This window comes from Excalfactoria chinensis, chromosome 4 (genome assembly GCF_039878825.1).
Source record: "Excalfactoria chinensis isolate bCotChi1 chromosome 4, bCotChi1.hap2, whole genome shotgun sequence".
NCBI classification, from domain to species: Eukaryota; Metazoa; Chordata; class Aves; order Galliformes; family Phasianidae; genus Excalfactoria; species Excalfactoria chinensis.
Genome location: NC_092828.1, coordinates 81,927,254 through 81,954,272, shown reverse-complemented (window position 1 = coordinate 81,954,272; position 27,019 = coordinate 81,927,254). Strand labels below are relative to the sequence as shown.

Below are 27,019 nucleotides of genomic sequence, written 5' to 3'. Positions count from 1 at the left end.
GGGCGCCCAGCGCCCTCGCAGGGAGCACCGCCTCCGCGGACGTGCGCTGTGCTGGAGCTGAGCTCAGAGAGGCTCTGCTGTCCTCGGTTGTTTGTTTTTAACCCCTCCTGTTACTCGCACTTGCTCCCTTCCCTCTCACGGGACGGCAGATTACAGCGTTAAATTAGATCTGGGCTCAGAAACTCAGGAAAAGAAGGAATTAAAAAAAGAAAAGAGGGAAAAAAAAAACAACAACTCTAACATATCTCCGTGCTTCACCCGAACCCTGCGGCACCCGGGGAGCGGGAATCGAGGAGTGGGCCGCAGGCACCAGAGCACCACCTACAGGCCCAGGCACCCGGAGCAGGCCTAGGGGCTGGGGGGCAGGCCTAAGGGTTGGGGGGCAGGCCTAGGGGCTGGGGGGCAGGCCTAAGGGTTGGGGGGCAGGCCTAGGGCAGGAGGCAAGAGGCGGGCCCAAGGCCCAGGGGCGGGCCGCGGCGCAAGGCGTGCTGGTCGGGGTTGAGCGCGGCGGTCCTGCGGCGATGGCTCCGAAGGGGAAAGGAGGCAGCAAGGCTGGGAAGGGTGAGCGGGGCCGGGTGAGCGGGGCCGGGGGAGGAAGGCCTTCAGACTAGCTCGGGTGCCGGTATCGGCGCTCAGAGGCCTGGCCCGATTTCATGGCGTTGTTCGCAGGCGGTGAGAGCGGCGAGGGCAAGGCCCAGGGCCCAAAAGGCGGTGGTAGTGCCGTGAAGGTGGGTACCGGTTCCCCCTCCTTGCCCCCGGTGCCGGCAGCCCTCGCAGCCCGTCACGGCTCCCTCCTGCCCCCTAGGTCCGGCACATCTTGTGCGAGAAGCACGGCAAAGCTATGGAAGCCATGGAGAAGCTGAAGGCCGGGGTGCGCTTCAGCGAGGTGGCCTCGCAGTACAGCGAGGACAAGGCCAGGCAGGGGGTAAGGCTGCTCCTTGCTGAGCACTGCCCTGCGGCGATGAGAGGTCTGCAGCTTAACCCTGGTGGTTCCATCCTGCAGGGAGACTTGGGCTGGATGACCAGAGGCTCCATGGTGGGACCTTTCCAGGAAGCAGCGTTTGCCCTGCCAGTGAGCAGCATGGACAAGCCGGTGTATACGGACCCCCCTGTCAAAACCAAGTTTGGGTACCATATTATTATGGTGGAAGGCAGAAAATAAAATATGAATGACCATTGAACTCAAAACTGCTTGAATTCTGAGCATTTCCCAGACACGTGGACTTAGAAGCATATTGGTCATAACCAGCAGGGTGCTTGGAGACAGCCAGCCATTCCTGCAGGACATGCAGATCACAGCCAGCAGAGAACAGGGCTCTGCACTGAGAGGTAAAGCATTCCCTGAAAAAGGTAAAGTAAAAGTTGCGTGTAGTTGTTGAAATCTGCATCAGCTTGTAGGCCACCCCCTTGGTTTTCCTGCTAGAGAGATGATGTACAGCTGTGAAAACTCAGGCTGCAAATATAGCCAACCTGGAAAGGGTAAGGGATTGCCTAGAGCATTTGCTTTTATCCTCACCAGAAAGGATGCAGGCAGTTCAGACGCTACAGGTTCAGCTCCAGAGCTCAGACTTAACATGGAAGAGCTTCCCATTGTTAGAGGCCAATCTAATGCTACTGCTAGGGCTTGGGGTCACTTCTTTGGGCAGGCTCCTTGTTCTTTCAGTCAGCAGTCTTTACCAAGGCTGGAGGCACAAAGCAGTAGCAGGAAGGGGGAAGGTGTAAAAGTACCCCCCTGAGTACAAAGTCATCTGTACCTTATCTGCTCGAAGCTTAGGGGAGAAATTGTGTAACTTAGGCTTGAATGAGAGGGGAAAAAAAAAAAGCTAGAGGAAGGCCACTAAATGCCTGTTGCTCCCTCAGTTTGCCTACTGCTAGGCATGAAGTATGTGCCTAAAGCTTAGTAAGGTGCATCTTGTCCTTCTGGTAAAATGGGATAACTGACAGTGTGACTGATGTGAATGAGATGACCCTGTATGTCCCTGCCTCTGGCATCTCAGTAATAAATATCCCACTGCTCTCATCTTCTATCTGCTGAAAGACAACTTAAACTGGTGCTGTCTTTGCTGCAGGTGAGCATGCCAGTATGTCTGAAGGCTTAGGGATGAGGACAAAGCATCAAATAGAACAAAAGGTCTTCCCACCATCAGGCATAATTAAGAGGTGAGACTGAAATCAGGTCAGGTCTTTCTCCCACCCTGCTTTTGGGAACATTTGTTTCATTTTGTTGAGAGAACAGAAGGCTTGTACATGCCAACCAGCATTTGCAAAGCTCTAGCTCGTTAATATTTTGTTATATAAGGCAGACAGGCCTTTTTACAGCATGAGCAGATGCGGACCCATTTAAGTGATGCTTTATTAATAAACTGCTTGTTTCCAGGCTACCAGGGCTTTGTTTTACACCTATTAGCAAAAGCACATTGGTACATCTCCTGTACCAACAGGACCGCTGTTTGTATTTGGCATGTCATCTAGTACAGGGAACTCAAATTCTCATGCCTAGGCCAAATTTAACTCGCCGTGGTGGCAGAGGGGGAAGTCAGATGAACAAGACATTGCTGAAAGCTGGAGTGAGGTTCTTGTGACTTTAAATTTCAATTAGGAACTCAGATTCGTCGTGCCTATGGTACCTTGTAAAGTGGTTTTCTGTGGTACTATTTCGGTACTAGTCCTGATGCCAGGCAGATGTTTGCTGCTATAAATCCTCCAAGCAGTAGAGGCCAGCATGCCATCTCCCTCTGCCCCAGGATGTTCATTCTCAGACCAGCTTAAATCCAGGTTATGGCAGTTCTGTTCTCAGCTTTGTGCCAAGCACTTGGTGTGCATAAATAGCAGGGCATGGTTCAGGTAGGCAAATGGACTTTATTTACATTGAGAAGGGGAGGGACTGCAGCAGTTGGAATTCAGACTGCAGCAAGCTGCTGTGGAACCACACCTTCAGCTTTGTGAGATTCTCTCCTGCCAGAAGAGAAACTGAAGGCCAGAAACACAAATCCAGAGCTGTGTTTGAGTACAAAGATAGGTATTTTAATTACGTGAACAGGAACATGAACTTCTTAACAAACTGAGCCCACAGTGAAATCCCTTTCCCAGCACCTAGAAATGTGACAGCAGGAGGAGTTGCTGGATTTGCTCACAAAGCATGACTGAAAGTTTCATAACATGGAAGAAATATATATTGCAGCCATCAGTCTTAAGTTAAAGAAAATCATCACTGTAGTTTAAACAAATACTTTGTGAAAAAAAGTTAAACTACTTAACAAAGGTACACGTTTCATTAGACTGTTCAAAGGTTTACATTTCATTTCTGGGCTATCTGTCTGTACAAGTTTAGAGTCATAAGCATGATTTCAGGATCTCCACTTTTTATGTCAAGTGCTTGCAGGAAACAGTTCAGTGCCTCTTGTAGTTTTCCATTGTCCTTCAGAGTCTTCCCTCTGTCCACCAAAGTATTGTAAGTACCTGAGCGAGGAGAAGAACTCTGACCAGTAGAGACGCTTTCCTGGGTGCAGTAGTCCACCTGTTCATCTGACTGAAGCTCAGCATCACCAGTGGATTCCTCCTGAGAGGACTCTGTCTCATCTCCTTCAGACTGCAGACCCTCTGTATGGAAGGACTCTCCAGTTGAATTTAGTGTTTCTCCAGCAGGTTCTTCGTCAGGCTCGACAGACTCCCCACTACACTCTTCTGCTTCCTCTTCTGCAAAGCCTTCTTGCTCCTCATCGCTGTTTTCTTCTTCACCTGTGGTTCCCATGATTTCACTAATATCCTCAACTTCATCCACCACTTTGTTGATGAGAGATCTCCTGGAAGCTGTAGACCTGTTACTGCTGTTAGTTAATTTGGGAGAAAAGATGGCTTTTGCTATACTTCTGTCATTCTTAGGAGTAGATGCACTAATTCCTTCTATAACTTGATGCAGAGGGCTGTTCAGAGGAGAGGACCTTTCATCAAACTGCTCTTCCTCCAGATTTATAACAGAATGGTCCTCATCCTCACTGTCCGAAACAATTCTTCTCAGGTGCTTCTTTCTACCTGAAGCAAGGATAGCGCTGCCTTCCCCTGATGCTTCACTCCCTTGCAAAGAGTTCATTGAATCTTCTTCAACTGTGTTGTAGGTGTTCCCAGAGTTACCGTTCTCACTTAAGCAAGTTTTTGCTGATGATTTATGCAGGCTTTCTGCTTTTAGTTGGAAGTCTTCATCTTCTGGGTGTTCCGTTGGTCTTTCCCCATTTGAGGCATCCTGCAATCCACCTTCAGACTCTTCCAGGACCAGATTGAAGTCAATTTGATCCTGGAGAAAAGGCACAGATATATCCTCCGAGCTGATTTCCTGCACGTGAGACTCCTGGACCTCAGCATGGACTTTTGGTAAAACATCTGATAAATTTGGTGGCAGGGCAGACAAAGCTAGCTCAGAAACATCATTCTTCTCTGTCTCTGAGACAGCAAATGAATCAAGTACCTGATCTGCCATTTCTGTATCTTGTAACCTTTTGGAATCATCAGCCATAACAGATTCATTAGAGGAATGCTGAGAAGGCCCAGACAGGCCATTCCCAGCCTCAGTCAAGCCATGTGAATTTATGTGATGAAGAGAACATTGTTTCAGTTGAGTCTCTTTATCAAGTGGACCAAGTCCAGGTGATAATGGTATAGTGTCCAAGTCCAGATTTTGTTCAGAATCTTGTATATTGGGCTGTTGTGCTTTCTTGCTGCTAGTAAGCAGCTCTATATCCATACCAGATGTCTCTTGTGCCAGTTTCTCTTCACCTAACTCAATAGTCAGATTTGTCATCTTAGAGCTGACATCGAGAACCTGGGCCTCCATGTCCTCTGTAAGATCAATAACTTTGTCATTTTCACGTTTATCAGCTGTTGGTGGTGAAACAAAGTTATTTATACTGTTCAACCCCGGAGACCTCTTCTTTGTCTGTGAAGCCAGTTCTGCTGGTCTCGAACACGTCTCCTCAGCAGCATTTCGAATCCCTTCCATCCTCACATCTCTGAGCTGAGACTCTAACTGAACCAGCTCGTGGGCCTTCTGTACCCTCTGTTGGATGTACTGATGGGCTTCCTCACTCTCAGCCTGTTCCTCGTGGGTCACTTCCCTTGTAAATATTAAATCGTGATCAGATATGCCAAACATTTCCAGAGAGTGCAAATAAGCAATGTGCTCATCCAGCTGCACATCAGTCTGTCTCTGGGTGGCATGCAAAGACTGCAGCTGGATCTGAGTTGTGGATGTTCGTGTATCTTCTAATGTGAAAAGCTCCCTTAGTTCCTGTTTGGAGAAATACCTGAACGGGTTCTTTTTGTCACCAGTAGTCTGTCTTATTAATGAATCTTTAAATACTTGCCGCCTATATATTTTTTCTTCCACTGTCCCACAGGTAATCAGCCTGTAAATCACCACATTCTCTTTCTGCCCAATCCTGTAAGCTCTATCTACAGCCTGAGCATCTGTAGCTGGATTCCAGCTGGGATCAAAGATCACCACTCGGTTGGCTGCTGTTAAGGTTATACCAACGCCACCAACCTGTGTCGTCAGCAGAAAGACAGAGTAGTCCTTGTTACTCTGAAAGGCATTAATGCGCTTCTCCCGTTCGGTGAGGTGGGTCACCGTCCCATCAACACGCATGATCTTAAATTGCCTGCTAGACAAAACCCGCTCAATGATATCCAGCATCTTTCTCGACTGTGAGAACACCAGCGTTCGGTGCCCCTCCTCCCGGAGCCTCTCTAAGAGTCCTAAAAGAAACACCATTTTCCCAGACTCCTGGATCAGGGTCTCATCAGACAGATGGTCTATTTTGTTGGCACCTGAAAGTACAGCTGCTTCACTCTCGTGATCCTGCTCCAAGTATTCCTGTCCATCTAAGTCCAGCTGGGTACACGCTCTTGCAGACAGAAGCCTGGGGTGGTCACACAGCTTCTTCAAGACGGTCAGCTCCGCCAAAGGTGATCGGGTTGTCATCAGCAGTTCTTTCACGTGATCTAGACAGAGAAAGTTCCTGTAGATTTTTTCCTGCACTGGTGCCAAGTACACCCACACAACAAAGTCATTTTTCCTAGTAAGAGATGGCATGACAGGAGCGCTCGGCTCACGTGGATCCTCAGGAAGAGGAGTGTCTGATTTCTCAGCATTATTTCTTTTTATATCACCTTTAGTCCGTCTGAGGAAATATGGCTTTATAATTGTCATTAGGTTCTCAGATATCTTAAGTCCCAGTGCTTTCTCACCTACAGTTGCATCTTTCTCCCTGGCCCTAGTAATGGGATTCTCATACTCCATTCTAAATGTTTTGGCTGTTCCTAAGAGAGAACCCTGGCATGCAAAGTCAAACAAGGACCACATTTCCTGCAGGTTGTTCTGCAGCGGTGTGCCTGTGAGGAGGAGGCGATGCTTCGCAGGAATTGCATATACACACTTGGTTGTTTTGTTAGATGGGCACTTGATTTTGTGTGCTTCATCAAGGATGATGTAGTCCCAGACAAAGTCCTGCCCATGGCAGCTGGCAAGTTGCTTCCAGTTGTTGATGAGCATCTGGTAGCTTGTGACCACAATACCATTCTTCCTCTGGATCTTCTCCAGGTTCCTGGTGCGCTCTGTCTTGCTCGTGCCATGGAACTCTTTGACACGCAAACCAGGGGTCCAGCGAGCAAACTCAGCCAGCCAGCTGCTGACCAGGGTGGTGGGCATGATGAGCAGGACGTGCCGGATGAGCTCGCTGTCAAACATGCCTGAGAGGAAGGCGATGATCTGGATGGTCTTCCCCAGGCCCATATCGTCAGCCAGGATCCCTCCAGGTCGGCCCTCCCGGTGCAGGCGGTACAGGAAGGCGACTCCCTCCCGCTGGTGCTGGAAGAGCTTCTCGTGCATCTCCCTGTAGAGCAGCAGGCCGCTGCCGCACACGTCCACAAAGTTGCCTTCATCCTCTTCCTCCTCCGCCGTGGCCGCCAGCTCTGCCAACGCTGCCTCCAGTCGTTGAATGCGGCCCCGCAGCTTCTCACTGGGACGGATGGCGGCCGCCTGCCGGAACAGCTGCAGGGCCTGCTCCAAGTCCCCGCTGCCTGCAGCCTCCTTGGCGTCGATCGCCAGCCTGCAGGACCTCCGTTAGCACCGGGACCGAGTCCCGACCACCCTCCTTCTCCTCCTCCTCCTCACGACCCCCACAAACCCCCGCAGGCCTCCAATCAGCCCTTGGGCCCCACAGGCCCCTACACCCCTATAATTTCCAGTTCCTCAGCCCCTGCCCCACTCACGCCCTAAGTCCCCATCACCCTCGTTCCCCAGACCCCGCAGCCCCCATCCCGGCCTCTCACCGCCGGTACCGCTCCTCCTCGGGGCTCAGCTCGGCCATGACGCCGTTCCGTATCTGCCGCCCTGCGTTTCAAACCCGACCCTTCCCGCCCTGCCCCGCGCCGCGGCCTTGCGGACGGCAGCTGCGCTCAGCCAATCAGCGTCAGGGGCCGGGGCCGCGGGCGGAAAGCGCCCCGCAGTCGGCGCTGAGCGGTCCTCCCGCCGCGAGGGGGCGATGTGACTCGGAGCTCCGCTCTTCAAGCGAGGGGCGGTGCGGGGTCGCCGGGAGACGGAGGCGCCGCCGCCATGGAGCCGCCCGCCGCGGCCTGGGGACTCGCCGAACGCACCGGGAGCCGCCCGGGGCCGGCGGGGAGGGGCCGGCCGGGCGGGGGGCAGGGCCGGCGGGGGGAGCAGGCGGCGGCGCAGGGTCTGCTCGGCGCTGAGGTGCGGGCGGGACGGAGGGAGCCGTGCGTGCTGAGCTTGGCCCAGCGGGGCGGCCGCTACGGGTGAGTGCGGAGCGCCGGGAGGGGCGGCCGGGCCGGGCCTGGGCTAGCTGTCCTGTGGGCAGGGCTGGCCGCGGACGGGACGGCTTCCCTCGGGCGGTGGGCGTGCTGCTCCCGGCAGCCTTTATAGCTGCGCTAACAGCCGCGTGCTTGCGGGGACGGGGTTAGTCCGGTGTTTTTATACGGCTTCGCTCTGTCTGCAGGGTAGTTATCCACTCGCAGGAGAGAGAAAACTCAGAGCCGGATTACATTCCCATCAACAGCCGCTTTAAGTGCGTGCAAGGTACGGACTCCCGCGGCGGGCTCTTTGTGGCAGCCAAAATCCATTGCCGTTCATTGGCAACATCGGAATCTCGTGGTTTTTCTTGACCTCGGCCTCTGTGTAGATTGCATGTTTCCCCCTGGAAGTAAAACTTGTGGTTTATGGGCTCCTCTGCCTTCCACACCTGAGCGGGGCTGCCTTGTCTCAGCACGCCTGCAAGGACCCGGTGGGTTCGGGTCGCACAGAACTCAGCACCTCTCAGCAGTGTGTTCACCTCACTGCCTGCCAGGCCCGGCGTGCCCTTCAGTGCTGGCAGCTGTGATCTGATTCCTGGGTGTTTTGTTCAAAACCTCCATAAACTGCCAGGTCCAAACAGCTGCACGTGGAGTGGGAAATAACTCAAGGTGTTGTCTAGGAAGAACTTAAATAGCAGTGGATGCCCCTGGGGGAAATGCTTGTTCAGCATCTTCTGATTTAGTTTATAACCTTCTGTATAATTCGGTGTAGTTCTGGCTATCGTTTTTGCTGTGTAAGATAAACTTTCAAGTTCATTGCCAGAGTGGTGTTTCACTAAGGCGCTATGCCTGTCCAGATCTGTAAGAGCTCTGAATATTGGCAGTCTCCCCCGTGACAGTTTGATGGTCCAAGGTGTCCAGATGTGCCATTCTTTCTGCTGGAGCTGTTATTAGTAGCAGAGGTGTTTCTTCCTTTCCAAGGACTTCTGTGGCTAGAAGCAAGCAATGTGCTTTTTTGAGTATGTGCTTCCCACAGTATTCAAGGTGAAGTCTCAGTGCTTTTTCCTCTTCTCTTCCAGAGGCAGAAGAAACTCTGCTGATTGATATAGCTACAAACAGTAAGTTTTATAGTGTATGTTAAGCTCCTTTCAGGAAACTGTGCCCTGTTTTGGGCACTAATGAGTGCTTCTTTTAGCTGCCTCCATACGCTGTGTCCTTGGACCAGGCAGGGGTTGTATGTCCTCAAGTGTTTTCTGACTTTTATAGGCATTCACTTGTCACGACATGATCTTAACTGCCCAAATAAAAGTATTGGAAACTGGTTAAACTTTAACTTCTTAAATCTCTTCTCAAGGCCCTGAATTGGCTTCAGAACTATCCTGATTTCCCTTCCATTTCTTTGACCTGATCTTGAGCCCCGGTTACTATCTGCCTTTAATGATGTGCATATGGCAGCTCTCTCTATTCACTCGTTCTGCTTTCCCTTTCAGTGCCTTCTTAGTACTTTTAGAGCTCTTCTCTGTGAGACAGCAGTGGGGAAAAGTTTTCCTAAAAACAGGAAAACGGGACTGGTGGTACTGCAGGTGGGATAAGCTCTGAAGTGCTGCAAAACTTGGTTAGGTGCAAATTGCCATCAGAAACAGTAGCTGGATGTTTCCTTCCATTGAAGAGCTCAGAGAATATGGAGTAATTCTATTGGCTCTGAGGGCATAACATCTGTCAAGCACACTTGACTGTGAGTTTGTGTTTATTCCTGAAGCAGGCTGCAAGATCCGGATACAAGGTGACAAGACAGCTGAAAGGCTCTTTGAAATCCCCGATGAGGAGCATTGCTTGGGGTTCCTCTCGGAAGTGCAGAGCATACAGGAAGGTAAGCAGAGTTATCGCTGTGTTCCTGAAATCCTCAGGCCACCAGCAGTATCTGATAGGGCTGATTCTATTTCCAGCTCAGTTAAAAGACTCTCTGCCTGAACACAAGGACTCAGCCAGCTGGCATCAGATGGAGAAGAACCTCCCAGGTCTATTGCAGGCCTTTTCTCCAAGTATTGAAGTGGCTGTCACCTTTGCATGCTCTGTGCTTTGTGCAGGACTGGGCCCTTGGTGGCAGGGAGCTGTGACTGATGCTGCATTCGGCACTCTGCCTACTGTCCCATTTCCTTACCTCACTGTATCCCATGCAAAACAAAACATCTTTGTCCTCTGATTCTGTTGCCCTGGACTATTCGTTTCTTCTCGAGTGCTGTCTCCTCTCAGTGCCTTGGCTTGTTTTGCCTTGACCTTGTCACTCATTCTCTGTGTTATCAGAGCTGGCATATTGCTGTTATCATTTGCTCTTTCGCTTCCCGTGGAGCTACATTCCTTCCTTTTTCTGTTCTGAGCTGTATTAAATTGTTTTTTCATGGTATTGTGCTTGGCTTTTTCTTTATAGGAGCTCTGGGGTTTGAGGATGACTTCAATGCTCTAAGCCTAGAGAAGAAAAGAAACATTCAAAACCACCAAGCAGGCTCTCGCCGGGAACCCCCACCTCCTCCTGTGCCTCCAAGTAGGCAGTAAGTAGCATGGTGAATCTCTTCCCTTTTTCCCTTCTCTTCCTCGACAGCAGAACCAGTTTTAATTCTGCTCTTGCTTCCTTCTGAGGTTTCAACGAGAGAGAGAAGGTACATCAAGAGACCAGCCAAAAGTAACCAACACCATGCGCAAAATGTTTTTACCCAACAGCCATTCAGGACAAAGAGAAGGCCTCATCAAACACGTGCTTGCAAAGAGAGAGAAGGAATACGTCAACCTTGAGAACTTCAGGTTAGAGCTGTGACTAGACCCCCTCTGTGCAGAGAGGGTGACAAAACTTTGTAATCTCTTCTGTGAGCTCAAATCCAGCCCAGGTTTGAAATCTGACAACTGCGGATGCATTTCCAGCTTGGGTTGCTAAACAGGGATTTGTGCAGACTGAAAAGAAAAGACATGTCTGCAATACAGCTTCTTCTTTTGCGTCATTCCCTTTATGAATGTCAGATCTCGGGACCTTCAAGTAAGACTGAAGCAGTTGGCAGAAGGAGAAAAAAGGGAGCTGTCCCACTGCACAGCCTTAGCATCATCCCACACAACACGATTTTAACAGAGCCAGATGTTTGCTGGCCCCATTGAAATGTCTTTTGTTTTCGTAGCATTCTGCAAAATTGGTGTCACTGGAGATGAGCCAAGCCTAGGAATATTTTCAGTTACCCCGTAGTTGGCATTACCCTGTGCATGGATTGTTCATGTGTTCTCTTCTCCCAGCCTGGATGCTGTTTTGTGTACACTGGAAATACTGGGCTCATGCACTGGTTATTGTGTTTTCTTACAGTTCAGCTGCTTTTGTATTGTAGATTTTTTGTGGGAACATGGAATGTGAACGGGCAGTCTCCAGACAGTGGCTTGGAACCCTGGCTGGTATGTGACACAGAGCCTCCCGACTTCTACTGCATTGGGTGAGGAGCAATTACCTTGTATTTACTTATGGTGCCAGGTTTCCTGCTTGGTACTGGTGTGTGGTGTTTATCTGAAGCTTCTGTTGTGTTCTCAGAGGTTCCACAAAGCTGAGCTATGTCTAAAGGAAAACTGCCATTTGGTTAATGTGGGGTATCAAGTTAAACAAGAGGTTACTGTCATGTAGCAAAAGAGATTTAACTTGAGGTGTACCCAGAGCTCTCTGGCTGTCCTCAATCAGAAGTCATGCTTCTTGCAGAGAGGAGTTTCCTGGATTGTGTTGCAGTAGGGTCTCAGAGGCACTGCTGCTGCTTTAGGAAGAGAGAATGAGGTTTTTCTGCTGAGAGATTCATGAAGGCTTCACGTTGGACCTTCCTGTAGAGAGTGATCTGTGGCACACTGCACTTCTGCTAAGTTGGCCTGGTTTTAGATTCCAGGAGCTGGACCTCAGCACGGAGGCTTTTTTCTACTTTGATTCTGCAAAGGAGCAGGAATGGCTGGCTGCTGTGGAGAGGTCTCTGCACCCTCAGGCTAAGTATAAGAAAGTGAGTTCTGTTGGGTGGTATTGGGGGTTGTCAGAGGGTTGGAATTACTGGAAATAGCATAGAAATGGGTTTCCCCTTTCCTCCCAAAAAGTAGATTGTAGGAATGAAGGACGTGTGCTTAGCGTGTGTCTACCTGTCTGTGTGTCAGATATGCTGAGCTGAGTCTGGAAAGTCTTGCTTGTCCCATTGTTGGAGGGGAATGTTGTATTTAGAAGCAGAAATTAGTAAAGATAGAGGATGAAAATAGGTATAAAATAAGAGGCAGATTTCAAGGAATTAGTATGCTCAATAAAACCATAGCAGCAGGTTCAAGTTCTTTCTTTGTGTCACTCTCCCACCATTGTATAGAAACAAGGCGTGTCTTGAACTGGGGAATGAAATGAATAGTTTATGCCTGAAGGAATGGAATGATCTGTAAGGAGAAACGTTCTGGAGGCTGCTACCTTGAGGCAGAATTGCTTCAGTTGTGGCACCTGCTCTTTGCTCTGATTGCTTTGAAACAAATCATTGTATTTCATCTCTCAAACTGTTTTGCATGAGCTGTTTTCCCTTTCCTTGTTGGCCCATGTGTTTGCTGTCACACCCCTGTGCTGCTTGTTCTGTGTTGAGCTCAGAGCCATGGGTTACAAGTGACAGCAGGAAAAGGGAATACCTCACTGAACTGAAGCTCATGGTGAAGGAGTCAGGGATCACAATGGGAACTGCAAAGGGGCTGATGTTCCTTTGCCTTTGTGTTACATGAGCTTTTAGGCAAACTTCTTCCACCCTTGCAAAAGGGGGAGGATATGTCTGCAGGCAGAGAGTAGTGACTGAAACCAGAGATAAGCCTTTGTGGTTGTGTGTAAATGTCACTCCTGCAGAGTGTGCTGAGTTCTCTGGCTCTTCCCGTTTATTTCTGTGGTTTCAGCTTCTTCCTTCGCTATGTAGGCTTAATCCCAGCACATCTGAGTGCTTCTCAGGTGAGTGTGCAGGCCGTGCTCAGCACTGGCTTTCAAGGTGATGACCCAAGGCTTATTTGGACAGTACAGGGAGGCTGTGGGCCACAAAGTATCCTGGCTTTAGTGTACCAGAGAGTCATCAACAGACCTGCAATCCCTGCTGGGGAGTGCACACCAGTACTGTGTTAGCACCTGTGAGCTTATTCCTGCAGCTGAGAACTTCTTGGCTCTGGAAGGAGACTCCTTGCATTAGAGACAAAACTGCTGTGCGTTTGTGAAGTTTCTGTTACCCTGCAACAGTGTTTGCAGGGAAACACCACAGTGGGAAACGTGATGAGCTCAGCACTGCTGATGGCTGTTGGGAGATGATGGATTGTCTCCAGAAACTAACTTTAGGACAGGAGTATCCTTTGGGCTCTGTTGCAAACATGGGTTGAGTACAAAACATAATGAGGGACTGAGAGGGACAGAGAAGTCAGGCAGAGCAGGCAGATAGGACATGTGTTACCACTGCCCTTCTGAAAACTCGGATTTGCTTTTATTTTTGCAGGTGCAAATGGTCCGTCTAGTTGGGATGATGCTGCTCGTGTTTGCTAAGAAGGATCAGCTGAGTAACATCAGAGAGGTCGTGACAGAGTCTGTGGGCACCGGAATCATCGGAAAGATGGTGAGTCACCGAGGCCAGTCTATTGCTTCTGTGTACCCATGCAAGAAATGGCACAGTCTGATTCTGTTCTCATTGCTGTGCCATCCCTGTCTTCCCCCTGATGCCTCGTGTGCGTTCTCCTCCAACAACCACTGACACCTGTTCTGCCCAGGGCAACAAGGGCGGCGTGGCGGTGCGGTTTGTGTTCCACAACACCACCTTCTGCATTGTCAATTCCCACTTGGCTGCTCACGTGGAGGACTTTGAGCGGAGGAATCAGGATTATAAGGATATCTGTGCCCGGATGAGCTTTGTAACCCCTGATGGTACCCTACCTCAGTACAACATCATGAAACACGAGTGAGTTTTGCTGTCTTCCTTTCTTGAAGCGGTGTTCAATAATAGAGATCAAGCCAAAATCACTGCAACAGGAAGTTTTGCTCAGTTTTTTTGGCTTATTTAACAGCGTAACTAAGAATACCAAGGCACCTGGTGCACTACAGCACCTGCAGCCAAGCTGCCAAGTCACCTTTCTCTGCACTCACTCATGCACTCTGTAATGGTGTTTTCCTCACGTATAACGTTCTCGTTTCAAGCAAGCAGCATTTTTGAGTCAGTGGCTGAGCATTATGGGGCTTGAAAACGTGGTGGGTTTTAACATGGTAGTAAATAGAGTATGAATATGGCAAGAAAAGGGATTGCAGGATGGGCAGAGTTTGTGCTTTTTAGGCTGTTTGTGTATAATGGGTGTTTACAATTGCTGTTTTAGTTTAAGTGATTCCAGTGACATGCAAGCAATACTTGTTTTTTTATTGTTGTTATGGAGTAACAGTGGTGTTGTATAATCCAAACCAAGCCCCACCACGTGCACAACAAAGCATATAAATTAGCTTTTCATAAGCCTGCTACAAACTAACGATAGTTCTGTAGTTAATAATTAAGCCGTTCAAAATGTCAAGTGTTGGATTGTCCTTGATGATCTCCAATGGAAAAGTTAGGGTTTAGTTGTAGACAGGAAGAGCTTTGATACTAAAGAGAGTGTTAGATTTTAATCCTTGAATGAAACCTTTACGGGTTAAAGAGAGAATGTTGGCAGGATGTGGATCTGGAAACTCAGAGAGGAGCAGAGAAGGTACTGATGAAATAGGGCCAGTAGATAAGACAGAAACATTCTAGAGATCATAAGATGAAAGGAAGCATAGCCATGCTTTTGCAAATTGTATATCAGTCAGTCTGTGCTCGGTGGGTGTTGAGTTCTGATCTGAAAGAAAGGCAGTGGGAAACAAACTGGTAAAACCATGGGATGGCATGGCTGCATACATACAGATATGTGCACGTAAGCTTGTGTAACTGGTTAACAAGCAGGAGTGAGTTCTGTAGTTGTCACCTTCTGTATGCAGGAGGAGTCTGAGTACCAGGTGGACTTTGTGTAGCTTGGGAGGTTTTGAAGCCTTGGTGAGACAGGTGGGCTTTGCTTCATTTAAGATTTGGTGATGATCTCAAAGGCTGTTTTCAGCCTGAGGCAAACTCTAGTATTTCTCATTAAACCAAGTCTTCAGTCCCATGTGGGATTCCAAAGGAGATGCTGTAAAGGAGCAACAGGAGGGGTGGGACAGATGCCACTAGAAATTTCTACCATCAAACTCAGTCTTTCATGTCTCCTGTTGTCTTCTGTGTGTTTCAGTGTTAATCACCAGCAGCCAGTTCTCCTACCCACCCCTTGTTCCCTGTGTGGTTTACGATACTGACTGCTGGCTCTTTTCCATGTTTGTTTTCAGTGTTGTCATCTGGCTAGGAGACTTGAACTACAGGCTTTGTATCCCTGATGCCAATGAAGTGAAAAGCCTTATCAGTAAGAATGAGCTTCAGAAGTTGCTGACGTACGACCAGGTCAGTGAACTCCACCTTTGTTTGCTCCGTACTTGTGAGGTCATCTTGGCTCACGTTGTGCCTGTGCTTGGGAGGAGCTGGCAGGCTCTCTACAATAAGTGTCTATAGGCAGTGATGCTGGAACCTAGATAGAGCTCTGAGTGTCTTGGTGATGTCAGCCCCTTAAACCAAACTAGCTTGTACACAGTGCTGGGGTTAGCTCTGACTCAGACAATTGCTATGGAAGTGTCTTTGAGTCTTGCTGGAAGATGTCTCCTGTAAGGACATGCTGTAAGCTGGAACACAGGAATCTGTAACAGCAACAACAGCTCTTATAGTCAGTGTCCTAGAAAAGGTATTGATTTAGAGACCATGACTTCACTGCTCAGCCAATTTGATCTAAATTCTGTGCTGTGGTCTTCCCCCACTTGGTGTTTCTTTGCAGCATGCTGGAATGCAAGACAGCACCAGATGTGTCTTTGAGATGAAAGATTCTACCTGTGAAATGTGAACAAATGTAATGTAACGGCATCTCTGACACACGATTTAACAGCAAATCTGATTGTTTCTGTCCTGTAGCTCACTCGGTTGTGCTGTACTGCAGAGCTCCAGGCAGGAAACAACTGCAGCTTAGATTTTTTTGTGAGAACAAAATCTAGGAAGCTTTGCAGCAGAGTAAAAGAGGAAAGGGAGGCAGTGCCAGGTTGTCATCTGAGCACAATTCTGGATGCTTTTGCTTAACAATTGACAGTGAAATATTAATGGTGGTGATGCTTAAGCCTGAAAACTGATGCAGGCATTTAGCACAGGTGGAACAATTAGTATTTCTCTGTGTGGTGTGGCGAGCAGCACTGTGCCTGGCTGTGTTCAGTCTGCTTGGAAAACACCCCACTGGTGTGTTTAAATTTGACCTTTGCTAAAGGTGTAATATCTGAGAGGCAGTTTTGGGGGTGTCTGTGGTAAATCCTGTGGTCACAAGTATTGCTGTTGCTCTGTCTGTTGATCTGTTCTTGGACTCTGCTGGGAAGGGGAGGTTGTTTGGGGTGGTTTGAATTGGGGTTTGTTTTTGTTCATCTGGTTCTTTGGCTTGGTTTTGAAAAATGACCTTTTTCTGCTTCTAGCTGAATATTCAGCGTATTCATAAGAAAGCATTTGCAGATTTCATCGAGGGAGAGATTAAATTCATCCCTACATATAAATATGACTCTAAAACAGATCGCTGGGACTCCAGGTAAACTTGTTGCTAACTGACATTTCCTTGCAAAGGGTGTTTTCCTGCTTCTTAAAGGTAGAAATGCCTCTCAGTGTTACAGTGGTGTTTGGAGGGCACAGGCATGTTTGTACTCCTTTGTCTTCCCTACTTTCCCTACTCATACAGTGCACGCTGAGCGGACACATGCCTTAAACCTCAGTTGTTGCGATTCTAATACATGAAAGGAGGTAAACTGAACTCACAAATGCCTCTGCACTGGAGATGGTTTTATTGCTACCAGAGACAAACAGCACAAAAGGATCTGGAGAGGAAGAAATGCTCTCTATGAGTCATTTCTGTCCCCTGACTTGCACACCCGCAGGGATGGCTACCTTGGGATAGCAGCAGGGGTTCCTCCTTGTTGCCGTCTGCTTTGTGCCTCCCACAAATGTTTATGTATCTGCTGCAGAAACTTGCTGTAAATTGAGAAAGTCTCAAGAATGTGTTCCATACCATATAGCAATCAGATTTTATTCTGCATGTGCTTATGAATAAGCACTGCAGTTAATCTGGAGAAGGAAAACCCAGGATTCAGACTTTGTAACGTAATAGTAATAGCTGAGTAGACTTTTCCTTATGGAAGCAGTGGGTGATGGATCAAGCTATAATGTGCAGAAGGGCAGCAGAGCAGAAGAAACTAGTACAGTTTGGGTCCTGCTGCACGTGGGCTTAGGCTGTGGAAACAGTGCTGTTTGTGGTCATAGTTTCCTGATGCTGGAAGAGATTTTGTCTACCATAGAGGGAAGGGGAAGAAAGCAGAAATCCCATAACATTCCGGCTGTGGGAAGTGTGGGAGTTCATTCCATCACTGCTGATGTGCTCATTGGTTGTAGGGGCGGGGAGAGATGCCTGGCCAGGTGGAGGAACAGCTTGGATGTTTATTAGAACTGTTGGATTCCCTTGTTAACTTGTGTTTCCTTGTAGTGGAAAGTGTCGTGTGCCAGCGTGGTGTGACCGAATCCTCTGGAGGGGTGGGAACATCAATCAGCTCCACTATCGCAGTCATATGGACTTGAAGACCAGTGACCACAAGCCAGTCAGCGCGCTTTTCCACATTGGGGTAACAACTTCTTTCTCTTGTGGGAGGGCAGGACCTCAGTATTGTCATGCGTTCCTTCAGGAGGTGGTCTTGTAGCCAAGGCACAGCTGTGAATGCTGTGACAAGAGGACAGAGAAAATAACAAGTGAAGTGTGTCCACTCTGTAGGTGTGCTGCTATCTGGCAGCCATGCCAGCCTGTACAGAGCAAACGGCAGCTGTGGTCTTCATGTGCTGTGTAGCCCCAGTGTAGCCCCAGAAACACGCCAAAAGAGTTCCTGTGAAAGCTGATCAGAAGCTTAGCTGAGCATTTTCTGATTTTCCACAGGTAAAGGTTGTGGATGAGCAGAGATACCGAAAGGTGTTTGAAGATATCGTCCGCATGATGGACAGGATGGAGAATGACTTTCTTCCTTCGCTGGAGCTGAGCAGGAGAGAAGTGAGGATGAAATCCAAATCACTGTCCACTTCCCAGACACATCAGCTTCAGAAGTGCTAGCTTTGATTCACCAAACTAAACTGTAGGAACCTTGTGATCAGAAGTTAGATTAGAAGGAATGTCTTACCTTGCCTTTTTGACAGATCTTCTCTTAGAAGTTTTGCGTTGTGTAGGCTTGCAGGCCGCAGGCTGCCATGATGAAGGCCTGGGTGGCTGTCTGTGCATTCTCTCACTGCTAATGTGATCTGTGTTTTCTGCTCTCTTTGCAGTTTCACTTTGAGAACGTGAAGTTCCGGCAGCTGCAGAAGCAGAAGTTCCAGATAACCAACAATGGGCAGGTTCCCTGTCACTTCTCCTTCATTCCAAAGCTCAGCGACAAGCAGTACTGTAAGCCCTGGCTTCGGGCTGAGCCTTGTGACGGTTACCTGGAGCCAAGTGAGTTTTGCTGCTGTTGCAGCGTGTTGGTGCAGGTTGCCATCCCATCTCCGATCAGTCCTTCCCTTCTTTCCTGAGTCTCACCCTTCCCACCATCATCCTTGTTTGGTCTGTCCTGCTGAGTTTTGTGGCCCCTCTCCCTGTTGTGTATGTCTTTGTCACCGTGAGGAGTGTGTTTCTGTTGATTGAGAGCTGCTGCTTGTTGCAGATGAGAGTGTGGACATCTCCCTGGACGTGTACGTCAGCAAGGACTCCGTAACCCTGCTGAACTCAGGCGAGGATAAAATTGAGGATATTCTTGTCCTTCACTTGGACAGAGGGAAGGACTATTTCCTCACCATCAGTGGGAGCTACCTGCCCAGCTGCTTTGGCACCTCCCTAGAGGCCCTGTGCCGAATGAGACAACCCATCCGGGAAGTTCCAGTCACCAAACTCATTGACCTGGTAAGCAGCATTATTCCTGGAGCACAGGCTGCTGTCAGTGGGCATGTCCTATTTACCCTGCGGTTCTCTTAGCAGGGAGAGAATATACTCCCTTCTAAAAGCAGGAATAATGCCTTCTGCTTGTGTCAGCTGTGCTGGCTCTAAGCTAATTTACTTCTTCCAGAACATGAGATTGTTTTTTGTGATTTCCTTCCACCACCAATGGCTTTTGGTAGCCTGTACTGCATCTGTGATTTCTTTGACTGAATCCTAAATGCTACGTGGTGATAAGGCAGAACAATGATCCCATCTCCCAGTGTGTGCATTGCTGCCTGTTGGTGCTGGCACACTCAGCTGAGTGGCACTGATGCGCTATAAGCTGTATGACTGAAATACTCTTTTCTGAGATGGCATGGAGAGGGCTACAGGATCCTTTTCCTTCTGGACAGCTGTGGTATTTGCATTGCATACGGAAAGGAACAGGCAGGAATGGGGCTGAAGAAAGGAACTTGGTGCTGTTAAGTAAGCTGATGGCTACAGCTCAGCAAATGGCCAGTCCTGCAAACCCCTCTAGTCACTTCCTGTCATGCTAACCACTGAGAGCAAGCTCTTCTGCAGTGCAGAGATAACTCTTAATCTCCCCAAATTTCACCAGTCCCTAGTGTTAACGCTTCTGAAACCACTTGTATGTCTACGAGGTGTTGTGTTTGTGCCCTCAATCATCCTTTGCTTTTTTGGTACCTAGTGGCTGTTTCTGGGTTTACATCCATTTTTCTGGGCATTAATACTTGTTTTCAGCCTGCTTTCATTCCTCTTTTCTCATGGTCTCTCCTGGCCTTGCTTCAACACAGTTTAGCAGTTGTTGAGCTTTAGTCTACTTATCCATTCCTGTTCAGCCAGGAATGCCATTTGTATTCTGTTCACATGAACAGTTAGGGCAGTTCTTTCAGTCTCTCTGATGTCTTATAGCTGTCCTCTCTTCTCATACATTACAGTCTTGTCCTTCCATTCATTTCTTTGTCTGGTGAGCTGCTGCTTACTCACATCTGTAGATTTGACAGCTTCCACTTCTGCTGGCTTAAGCTCCTTTTTCTTCCCTTTAGTAGCTGCCCCACCCTTGCTGACTCTTCCAGTTCCCTCCCTTTCTAGTAAACATCCACTTTTCTCCCTGGCCCAACACAGAAATGTTTTTTGTAACCACAAGATTAAGTTAAGGAGAATTCAGGTGGCAAGATAAGTTTTTTGCCTCCTCAATTCTAGCAACTAATCCAGGCCTCCAGCTCCTCATGCTTTTCAGGATTCAGCTGTTAATCATCCTTTTTGTTTTACAAATGTCTCAGACTTGGTCTGGAGCTTCTTGTCAGTCTTGGTGACTTCCTCAGCCTCTCAGCGCTCAATGCTGGCTTCTTCCTCGATGGGTAGGAACTCAGGCCTGGCCTCTTAGCTTCTGTCCTCTTGGATACACACTGTTGCTCTTCTGTCTGAGTAACTGTTCTTTGACACCTCTTCAGTTTCCATTACTTCTAGGTTTCCTTTTTGTGTTATTCAGTGAAACATGGAGGAGTACGGGAAGCAAAACAATCAGAGAAGAGTGAAACACAAAAGCACTCTGTCCCAGTATCTGCAGGAAGGCAGCAGTCTCTTCAGTCAGTGAGGTCACTTTGACAGCAGTACTTCAGCTGGAACTTGTTAAGCAGACTGAAGGAATAAAATGTGTCACAGCCCAAAGCCAAGTTTAGTCACTTAGATTATAAAGCTAGTGTCATGTTAGAGCTATTTCAGGCCTGTTGTCTTTGATCTTACCTGTGAGCTGAGAAATTCTTGGAGACAGGAAAAGACAAGCACTTTCTACAAGGGAGAATGGTGAGTGTGTTAACCACTGCACAGCCCAGAGGTGTTTTGGTCCGGTTACACATATTTACCAAATGTTTAGACTGTGCAAAGAAGGCAGTGTGTTATTTATATATTAAGCATTATCTCTCTTGCACCTACATGGCATGAGGACTTCACCACATCAGGCATTTTTCTTGGCCTGGCAAAACCATTATCTTCAGCAGAGGGAGATTTGGAGAGTGCAGATCAATGAAGGTGTGAGAGGCAGCTTGGTGCAGGATAGCAAAGTGAAAGTGGGAGTGTTTGGAAATGATTCTCCTGGCTTTCTCAGGAGAAGCTGCTGCCACTTGAGCATCCTGCTTTTGGGATTTCACTATTAGCCTCTTCCTCTTGGTTTGTTTGTTTGGTTTTTTTTAGAGTCCTATTGTAGGCTTTAAGGCTCTTGAAAAGTCTTTCTCAGGTGCATGTTAGTCTCATGGAGCTAATTGTGCTGAATGCCCTAGGAATAGAGGCAAGGAGCAGGATGGGCAGGCAGGGAGGTGGCAGTGAGGCTGTTGCCATGACTCACCCACTTACCAAACTAGCCATGCTTCTGTGCAGTGTGGCTCTGTGCAGTGTGGCTCTGTGCTGTCCTGAACCTGTGACTTCAGGTGTGACTGGTGCCTTGGAAGAAGAACCTGTGCTATCTCATCTTTGGAGCAAGCTGCTTTCTGCAGGGGGCTGACCTGTCCTAGTTGTGTTCGAACACAGCAAGCCTCCAAAGGAAGCAGGCACAGCACAAGTGACAGGGGAGCAAAGGGGCTGCTCCCACCATGCACTGTGGCTGCTGTAGCTTTGTGTCCAGCTCGGCCCTTAAATGGTTTGCTTGCTCACAACCTGAGAGGTCGATCTGCCAAAATGTAGCTTGCTTCCTCTCCTACTCTCTTCTGAACAGTGTCTTAAGCAACCAGCCAGCACGGCACTGTTGAGCAGACACTGCTTCAGCGTTGGCTGAGGGATTGGACATGCAGCCTGGAGGGGCTTTGGCGTGCTCCTCAGTGCAGTATGCTAATGCTATTAGGTTGAGACAGACGAGCAGCCTGGGGTTTTGAGCACAAACGCTTGTTTCCCTGACTATACACAAAGCTGCTTAGGGGGCCTGCTAGCTCCACGGCTGCCACACAGTCAGAAATACAGATTTAGCCTGGTGTATGTTTTCTCTCTGGCCTGGTCACAGGAGAGGATGGCTGAAATAATAAAGGGACATCTATTTCCGATGGGGCAGATTCAAGAAAGGGAACTTCTTCCTGGCTGAGATCTTTCATCTGCCTGTGGTTCAGCAGTGAGCAGAGCTGCTGCAGGGCTGCTTTGAGGAGTTCACAGAAATCCTGGTGAAGCTGTGCATCATGTGAGCAGGATTTCTGCTAACTGGCAGGCAAATCTCCTACTGTGGGTTTAGCTTTGGCCGTGTCAGCAAAACGTGTGAAGGAGCTGGCATTCGGTGGGTGCTCATAATGCCTACTACGTGTCTGCTTAACGTGAGATCACATTCTCTCTCTTAATGATACTTTTTCCTCTCTTTCCCGCTGCTCTCAGGGAGAAGACAGCTTCTTAGAAAAGGTAACGCAATCGATTTGCTGGGGAAGTCTGCTTCTTGATGACTTGTTTGTAAAGAATGAGACTTGGTTTTCTGCTGGAGAGGGAAGGGGTGGTGGGTCCGGAGGGAATGCTTTTTCCAGCAAAGCCTCTTAGCGCAGCTGTGGGCCCAGAATAGAAGAGAACACATAGGAGCACAAAGTGACCCCACAGACAAGATTGGGCCAGCCCAACTGAGCTGCTTAAACCTCACCAAATTTGCTATGGGCAAAACCAAACAAACAAAACACCTCCTGATCCAGGCAGCAGTGGCGAATGCTTTCAGCAAAGACTGGCGAGCTGTCACGTGTGTGAATTTGCTCTAACTATGCATACAGGATGGGTTCACCACAGCAGCCTTACCAGATGTGGAGAAAGGGCTGAACTAATCAACTGCAATATTACGCTCTTTCCACCTTGATGTGCCCTCCTGCAGGAGGCAGATGTTCCTCTGCTTCCTGCAGCAGCAGTGCTTGGGCTGCCGCTCCTTCCTAGCTGCAGGGAAGGGAGGATTTGGGTGCCTCCTGGGAGCATCCTTTCGCAGAGCATCTTGCTTCCTGCGGAGAGAAGGCGGAGATGCCTTCTGTTCCTCTCAGACGGCAGGAGAGGGCGCTCGGTGCCCAGCCGATGCTCAAGGACAGCCCAAGCCTCCTCTGCGTGTGCTCCAGCAGCTGGGAAGGACTCTGCAGCGCTCAGGAGGGCAGCCTGGTGGAGTGAGTGCTGCTCTGCTGCTCGGCCCCAGCACTACGATGCCCCACAGTGGGGACTTGTTTAGTGGAGAGCCTTTAGCTCTCAAGGAGGGTCCACAGCTCTTGCCTTTTCTCTCTTAGAAGGAAGTAGTGAGTAATGCGCTTGCTTAACTGCTTGTGAAGCTTCCCTGTGTGTGCCTGGATGGGTGAGGCAGGCGTGTAGCCACGACCCAGCGGGCTGAAACTGAGTGGTGTGCAGGGCATGTCTGTGCTGTGCCATGTGGCAAGCATGGCCAGTGCCTGTGTTGCTGGGGCTCGAATCAGGGGAATGCAAACCCAGCCCATGCTGGCTGTGGGTGATTGCGTGCACAGGAACAGAGATTGCAGTTGTCATGGAAGCTAGCAGCAAAAATGAAGCGCTTTATTTTGGGCTTGTGGTGTTTCTCTGCTGGTGTCCTTCCTATGCTTGTGTTGGTCTCTTCTGGGTGGCTTTGCTGATGGTGCTATGGGAGAACAGTGTGTGCTGTTTCCTTGGGAGCACACGGGAACGTGAGCGATCATAAAGTGAGAATAAAACGAAGCAAGAAAATGTTGTTAAGATTGATGTGTGGAGATCTCTAAGCACTTGAGCTCCTCAGCAGCTTCGTGTGAGTACAGCAGGAAAACATGAGTGTGGTGTCAGCGTAGCCTGTGTTCATCAGGCACCTCTCCTTAGGAACATCAGGAAGCAAACTTCAGAAAACCAGGCTGTTTGAGAGTCGTGTGTCATCATCAGAGTATGCAGGAGTCAGTAAAGACGCGTGTATCCGGAGATCAGCTGGGCTTAAACTAAAACGTGGGAGCTAATGCAAGAGCAGGACTCGTTATGCTGCAGTCCTCTGATGCTGGTGGGAGCGATGACTTGGACTTGTCCTCTGAGAGCTGGTGGCTTTGGGGAATGTCATCTGCTGCTTCATGGCAGGCCAGCAGGCTGTTCTGTGGGGTGGTGGGAAGGAGCAGGCCAGGGTCCTGATGTCTCTGTGCTGCAGAATGAGGGCCAGGTGAGTCCTGGGTGCTGCTTCTCCCCTCCTCCAGGCTCTCTATCCCAGGACCCTTCCAGAAGGACTGGGGTTTCCCCATAACCTCGTGTGCTCTTTACCACCAGGAGAAGTCTGTGCTGCAGATCGGCTTCCTGAACAGTGAGGATGCAAGTGAGATGCCACTGCAGATGCCAAAGGAGATCTGGCTCTTGGTGGACCACCTGTACAAGCATGCTTGCCACCAGGTGAGGGCTTCTGACTGCAGCAGGAAGCTTTTGAGAGCTTGGTGACTCAGTTTGTCAGTGGCACCTGCAAATCAGCTCCAGTTTGGTGTTTATAAGGCTTTTTCCCTCTGGTTGAGGTGTTGCCTGGGTACCAGTTCTCACCCTGCCCTCACCGTGTGCCTCAGCTTCCATGAGGAAGGTGACTTTTTTCATCCCTGTGCTGACACCACTGTCTTTGGCAGGAGGATCTGTTTCAGACTCCAGGAATGCAAGAGGAGCTGCAGCAGATCATTGACTGCCTGGACACCAGTATCCCTGAGACAATCCGTATCCTTGCTGCGTGTGGCATTCCCAAGAGCCTTCAGGATCTCGGTTGTACTGTGAAATCTCCCTTGGGAAAGCTTTTGTGGTAGGGTCCCACTGGGAGGTCTGGTTCTGCTCTGCACCCCAGAGGTGCCCTCTGCCCGAGCTGGCTAATACAGCTGCAGGGAAGCTGCTGTGAGGCTGTGCTGAGAGCAGGAACTGACAGCTGGGTTCTGGGGAGTGTGGCCTGGAGAAGGGGCTGCTGGAGCTGAGGGTCTCAGGGGTGGGCAAACGCAGTGCAGGGTGCATGTAACAGCGTTTTGCATGGTTGGGGGAGAGCAGAGAGGGCTGTGGTGTTAGGGAGCAATTAGATAAGACAGGGCTCTGGTGCAGCCTACAGGGAGGAAGCAGCAGCTAAGCAAACAGAAAGGGGGGGTGGTCCATCTGCTCTGTGTACCCCTTAACTCCCTCCGCCCAGCGGGCAGCAACCACTCTGTGGCTGAAGCACTCCTCATCTTCTTGGAGGCCCTGCCAGAGCCGGTGATCTGCTATGAGCTGTATCAGAGGTGCCTCGACTGTTCTCACGACAGCCGGCTCTGCCGACAGGTGTGGAGCCTTCCCTGCTGCTCTGGCTCGGTGCTGGGGCTCACTGTGTTCCTATGGGCTGGCACAGAGCTTTGGGAGGGTGTGCTCTGGGGCAATTCATGGTGAGTATGGTGAGCTGGGAGCTCTGGCTGTGCCCATCTACCAGAAGGCTGTTGCTGTCATCCTGGGGGAGCTGGGGGCTTCTAAAGAGACCTCAAGTGTTCACAGTGTCACCCTGAGCACATGAGGAGTAGCCCCAGGGATTAAAACAACCTACCCTGATCCCAAGAGCTTAAGCACCTGCAGAGCACCACGGTTCCTCTGCTTCCTCTAAGGACGGTGACTGAGCAGCTCCTAGAAGCAGCTGTTGGGTCTCCTGGCTGGAGCGATGCACCCATCTGTGTTTTCTTTGCAGGTGATTTCCCAGCTGCCTCGCTGCCACCGCAGCGTGTTTCGGTACCTGATTTCATTCCTCCGAGAGCTGCTCAAATACTCTGAAGACAACAACGTCAGTGCCACCATGATCGGTAAGGTCTGCCTTCTCCATGGGATGTATCCCCTTCCTGGCACCTCTCAGGTCTCTGTTCTTCATCTGTAACTTTGCCTCTGCAGCCACCTTGTTCACCAGCCTCCTCCTGCGGCCTCCCCCCAATCTGATGGCCAAGCAGACCCAGCAGGACCGCCAGCGTGCCATCAACTTCCTCTATGGTTTCTTGCTTGCTGGGGATGAGGAGTGACTCCTGCCTCTTGCCAAACTGGGCCCCGTGCCACTGGTGGCTCCTGAAGAGCAGAAGGCTCTAGGCTACTCCAAGTGCCGTGTTTACAGTTGCAAGGGAAGCTCTCTGCTCTCCTTTCTGCTGCTGTACCCCACGCTGCAGAGGACCTGCACGCTCATTGCACTGCCATCCATGACAGGAGCTTCCTGCTTTCTCCCCCTGGATCTGGGTGGTTCTGCTGATAGCTGAGCACGGCGCCAGCAGCCATTCTTTAGTGTCACCAGTTCCCTGCAGCACGCTTTCTCTCTCCTTGTCACCCCCTGGAGTCATTGCAGGGAAGGGTGGAGACTGCTGGAGCCGTTGTCCCTGTGGTGCCAGGCAGGAGAGCTCTGTGCTGTTCCAGGTGTAAGGCGTGTGCCCCCATCAGCCATGCAGCAGACTGAGTAAACCCAACACACCGTCACTGTGCTACAAAAGGACTGTGCCAGGAGAGTTATGTGGACACGTGGCCTCCTCCCTTCCCTCCATTAGTGCAGTATCCTCTTTCCTGCTTCCCTGTCTGTGGGTAAGGCTTTGTCATTCCTGACCCCTACTCCAGCCCCTTGGTTTCTGGCACCAGAGCACTGCTCCCCCTTTTCACTTCCCCTGTGCCCTGGCTTCTTTCTGGGCCAGTGGTTCTGGTGGCTGAGCAGAGGAGCCTGCATCAAGCAGCACTATGGGGCTGCACACGGTTTCCCTAGGGCACGGCACAGAGCAAAACCCAGCCCTGTCTGAGGAGCAGGTCTGGGGGTTCAGTCAATGTTGGGTGCCTTCCTATCTGTCCTGACAGGGAGAGGAGTAAGAATGGGCCTCAAGTGTAGCAGGAAAGGAGCTGGGTGGGCTCTGGTGCTGAGGGGCTGGAAAGGGGGCTGCAAGTGGGAGCCTGTCCCTGCTCAAACACTACGCTGAGCCCTGCCTGCGCTGTGAGCTGCGGGTGCCTGTGCTCAGCCTGAGACCCACGTACCCAGCCGCATCCCACTGCCTGCGTTCCCCTACAGCCGGGGGTCCAGGACCTCGAGGCTCTTATTATTGTTTTTGTTTCATTTTGGGATTTTTTTGTTTATTTGTTTTTTAATTTTTAAATTACATAATTTATTGGAAATCTGTCTGTTCCAAATAAACCTCAGTTGTGCAAGCAGCGGTTCAGC

At 49.7% G+C, this 27,019-nt stretch overlaps 3 protein-coding genes across 6 annotated transcripts; 2 read left to right on the top strand and 1 right to left on the bottom strand.

Moving 5' to 3' along the window:
- The first annotated feature begins 425 nt into the window (after nt 1-425).
- PIN4 (peptidylprolyl cis/trans isomerase, NIMA-interacting 4) lies at nt 426-3,017 on the top strand. The gene is made up of 4 exons (XM_072334223.1): nt 426-561; nt 670-728; nt 806-925; nt 1,004-3,017. The coding sequence occupies exons 1-4, from the start codon at nt 522-524 to the stop codon at nt 1,160-1,162; spliced, it is 378 nt and encodes a 125-aa protein (XP_072190324.1). The 5' UTR covers nt 426-521; the 3' UTR covers nt 1,163-3,017.
- A 246-nt stretch (nt 3,018-3,263) lies between these two features.
- Nucleotides 3,264-7,483, bottom strand: ERCC6L (ERCC excision repair 6 like, spindle assembly checkpoint helicase). Its single transcript, XM_072334217.1, has 2 exons — nt 7,324-7,483; nt 3,264-7,100 (listed from the first exon to the last, which is right to left on the bottom strand). The coding sequence occupies exons 1-2, from the start codon at nt 7,359-7,361 to the stop codon at nt 3,299-3,301; spliced, it is 3,840 nt and encodes a 1,279-aa protein (XP_072190318.1). The 5' UTR covers nt 7,362-7,483; the 3' UTR covers nt 3,264-3,298.
- Nucleotides 7,484-7,538: 55 nt separating this feature from the next.
- On the top strand, nt 7,539-27,019 carry OCRL (OCRL inositol polyphosphate-5-phosphatase). Of its 4 annotated transcripts, none has more exons than XM_072334219.1 (23): nt 7,539-7,806; nt 8,007-8,086; nt 8,880-8,918; nt 9,563-9,670; nt 9,747-9,818; nt 10,229-10,349; nt 10,438-10,599; nt 11,166-11,267; nt 11,696-11,810; nt 13,299-13,415; nt 13,567-13,754; nt 15,173-15,284; nt 16,385-16,494; nt 17,440-17,575; nt 17,881-17,991; nt 18,261-18,426; nt 18,635-18,870; nt 22,258-22,281; nt 24,130-24,249; nt 24,471-24,555; nt 25,010-25,137; nt 25,532-25,643; nt 25,729-27,019. In XM_072334219.1, exons 1-23 carry the CDS (start codon nt 7,607-7,609, stop codon nt 25,851-25,853), a joined length of 2,769 nt encoding a protein of 922 aa, XP_072190320.1. In that variant the 5' UTR covers nt 7,539-7,606; the 3' UTR covers nt 25,854-27,019. The 4 variants fall into 4 exon arrangements, with proteins under 4 accessions (XP_072190320.1, XP_072190319.1, XP_072190323.1 ...); XM_072334218.1 differs by having other exon boundaries at nt 7,540-7,806; nt 9,560-9,670; XM_072334222.1 differs by lacking the exon at nt 9,747-9,818 and having other exon boundaries at nt 7,540-7,806; nt 9,560-9,670.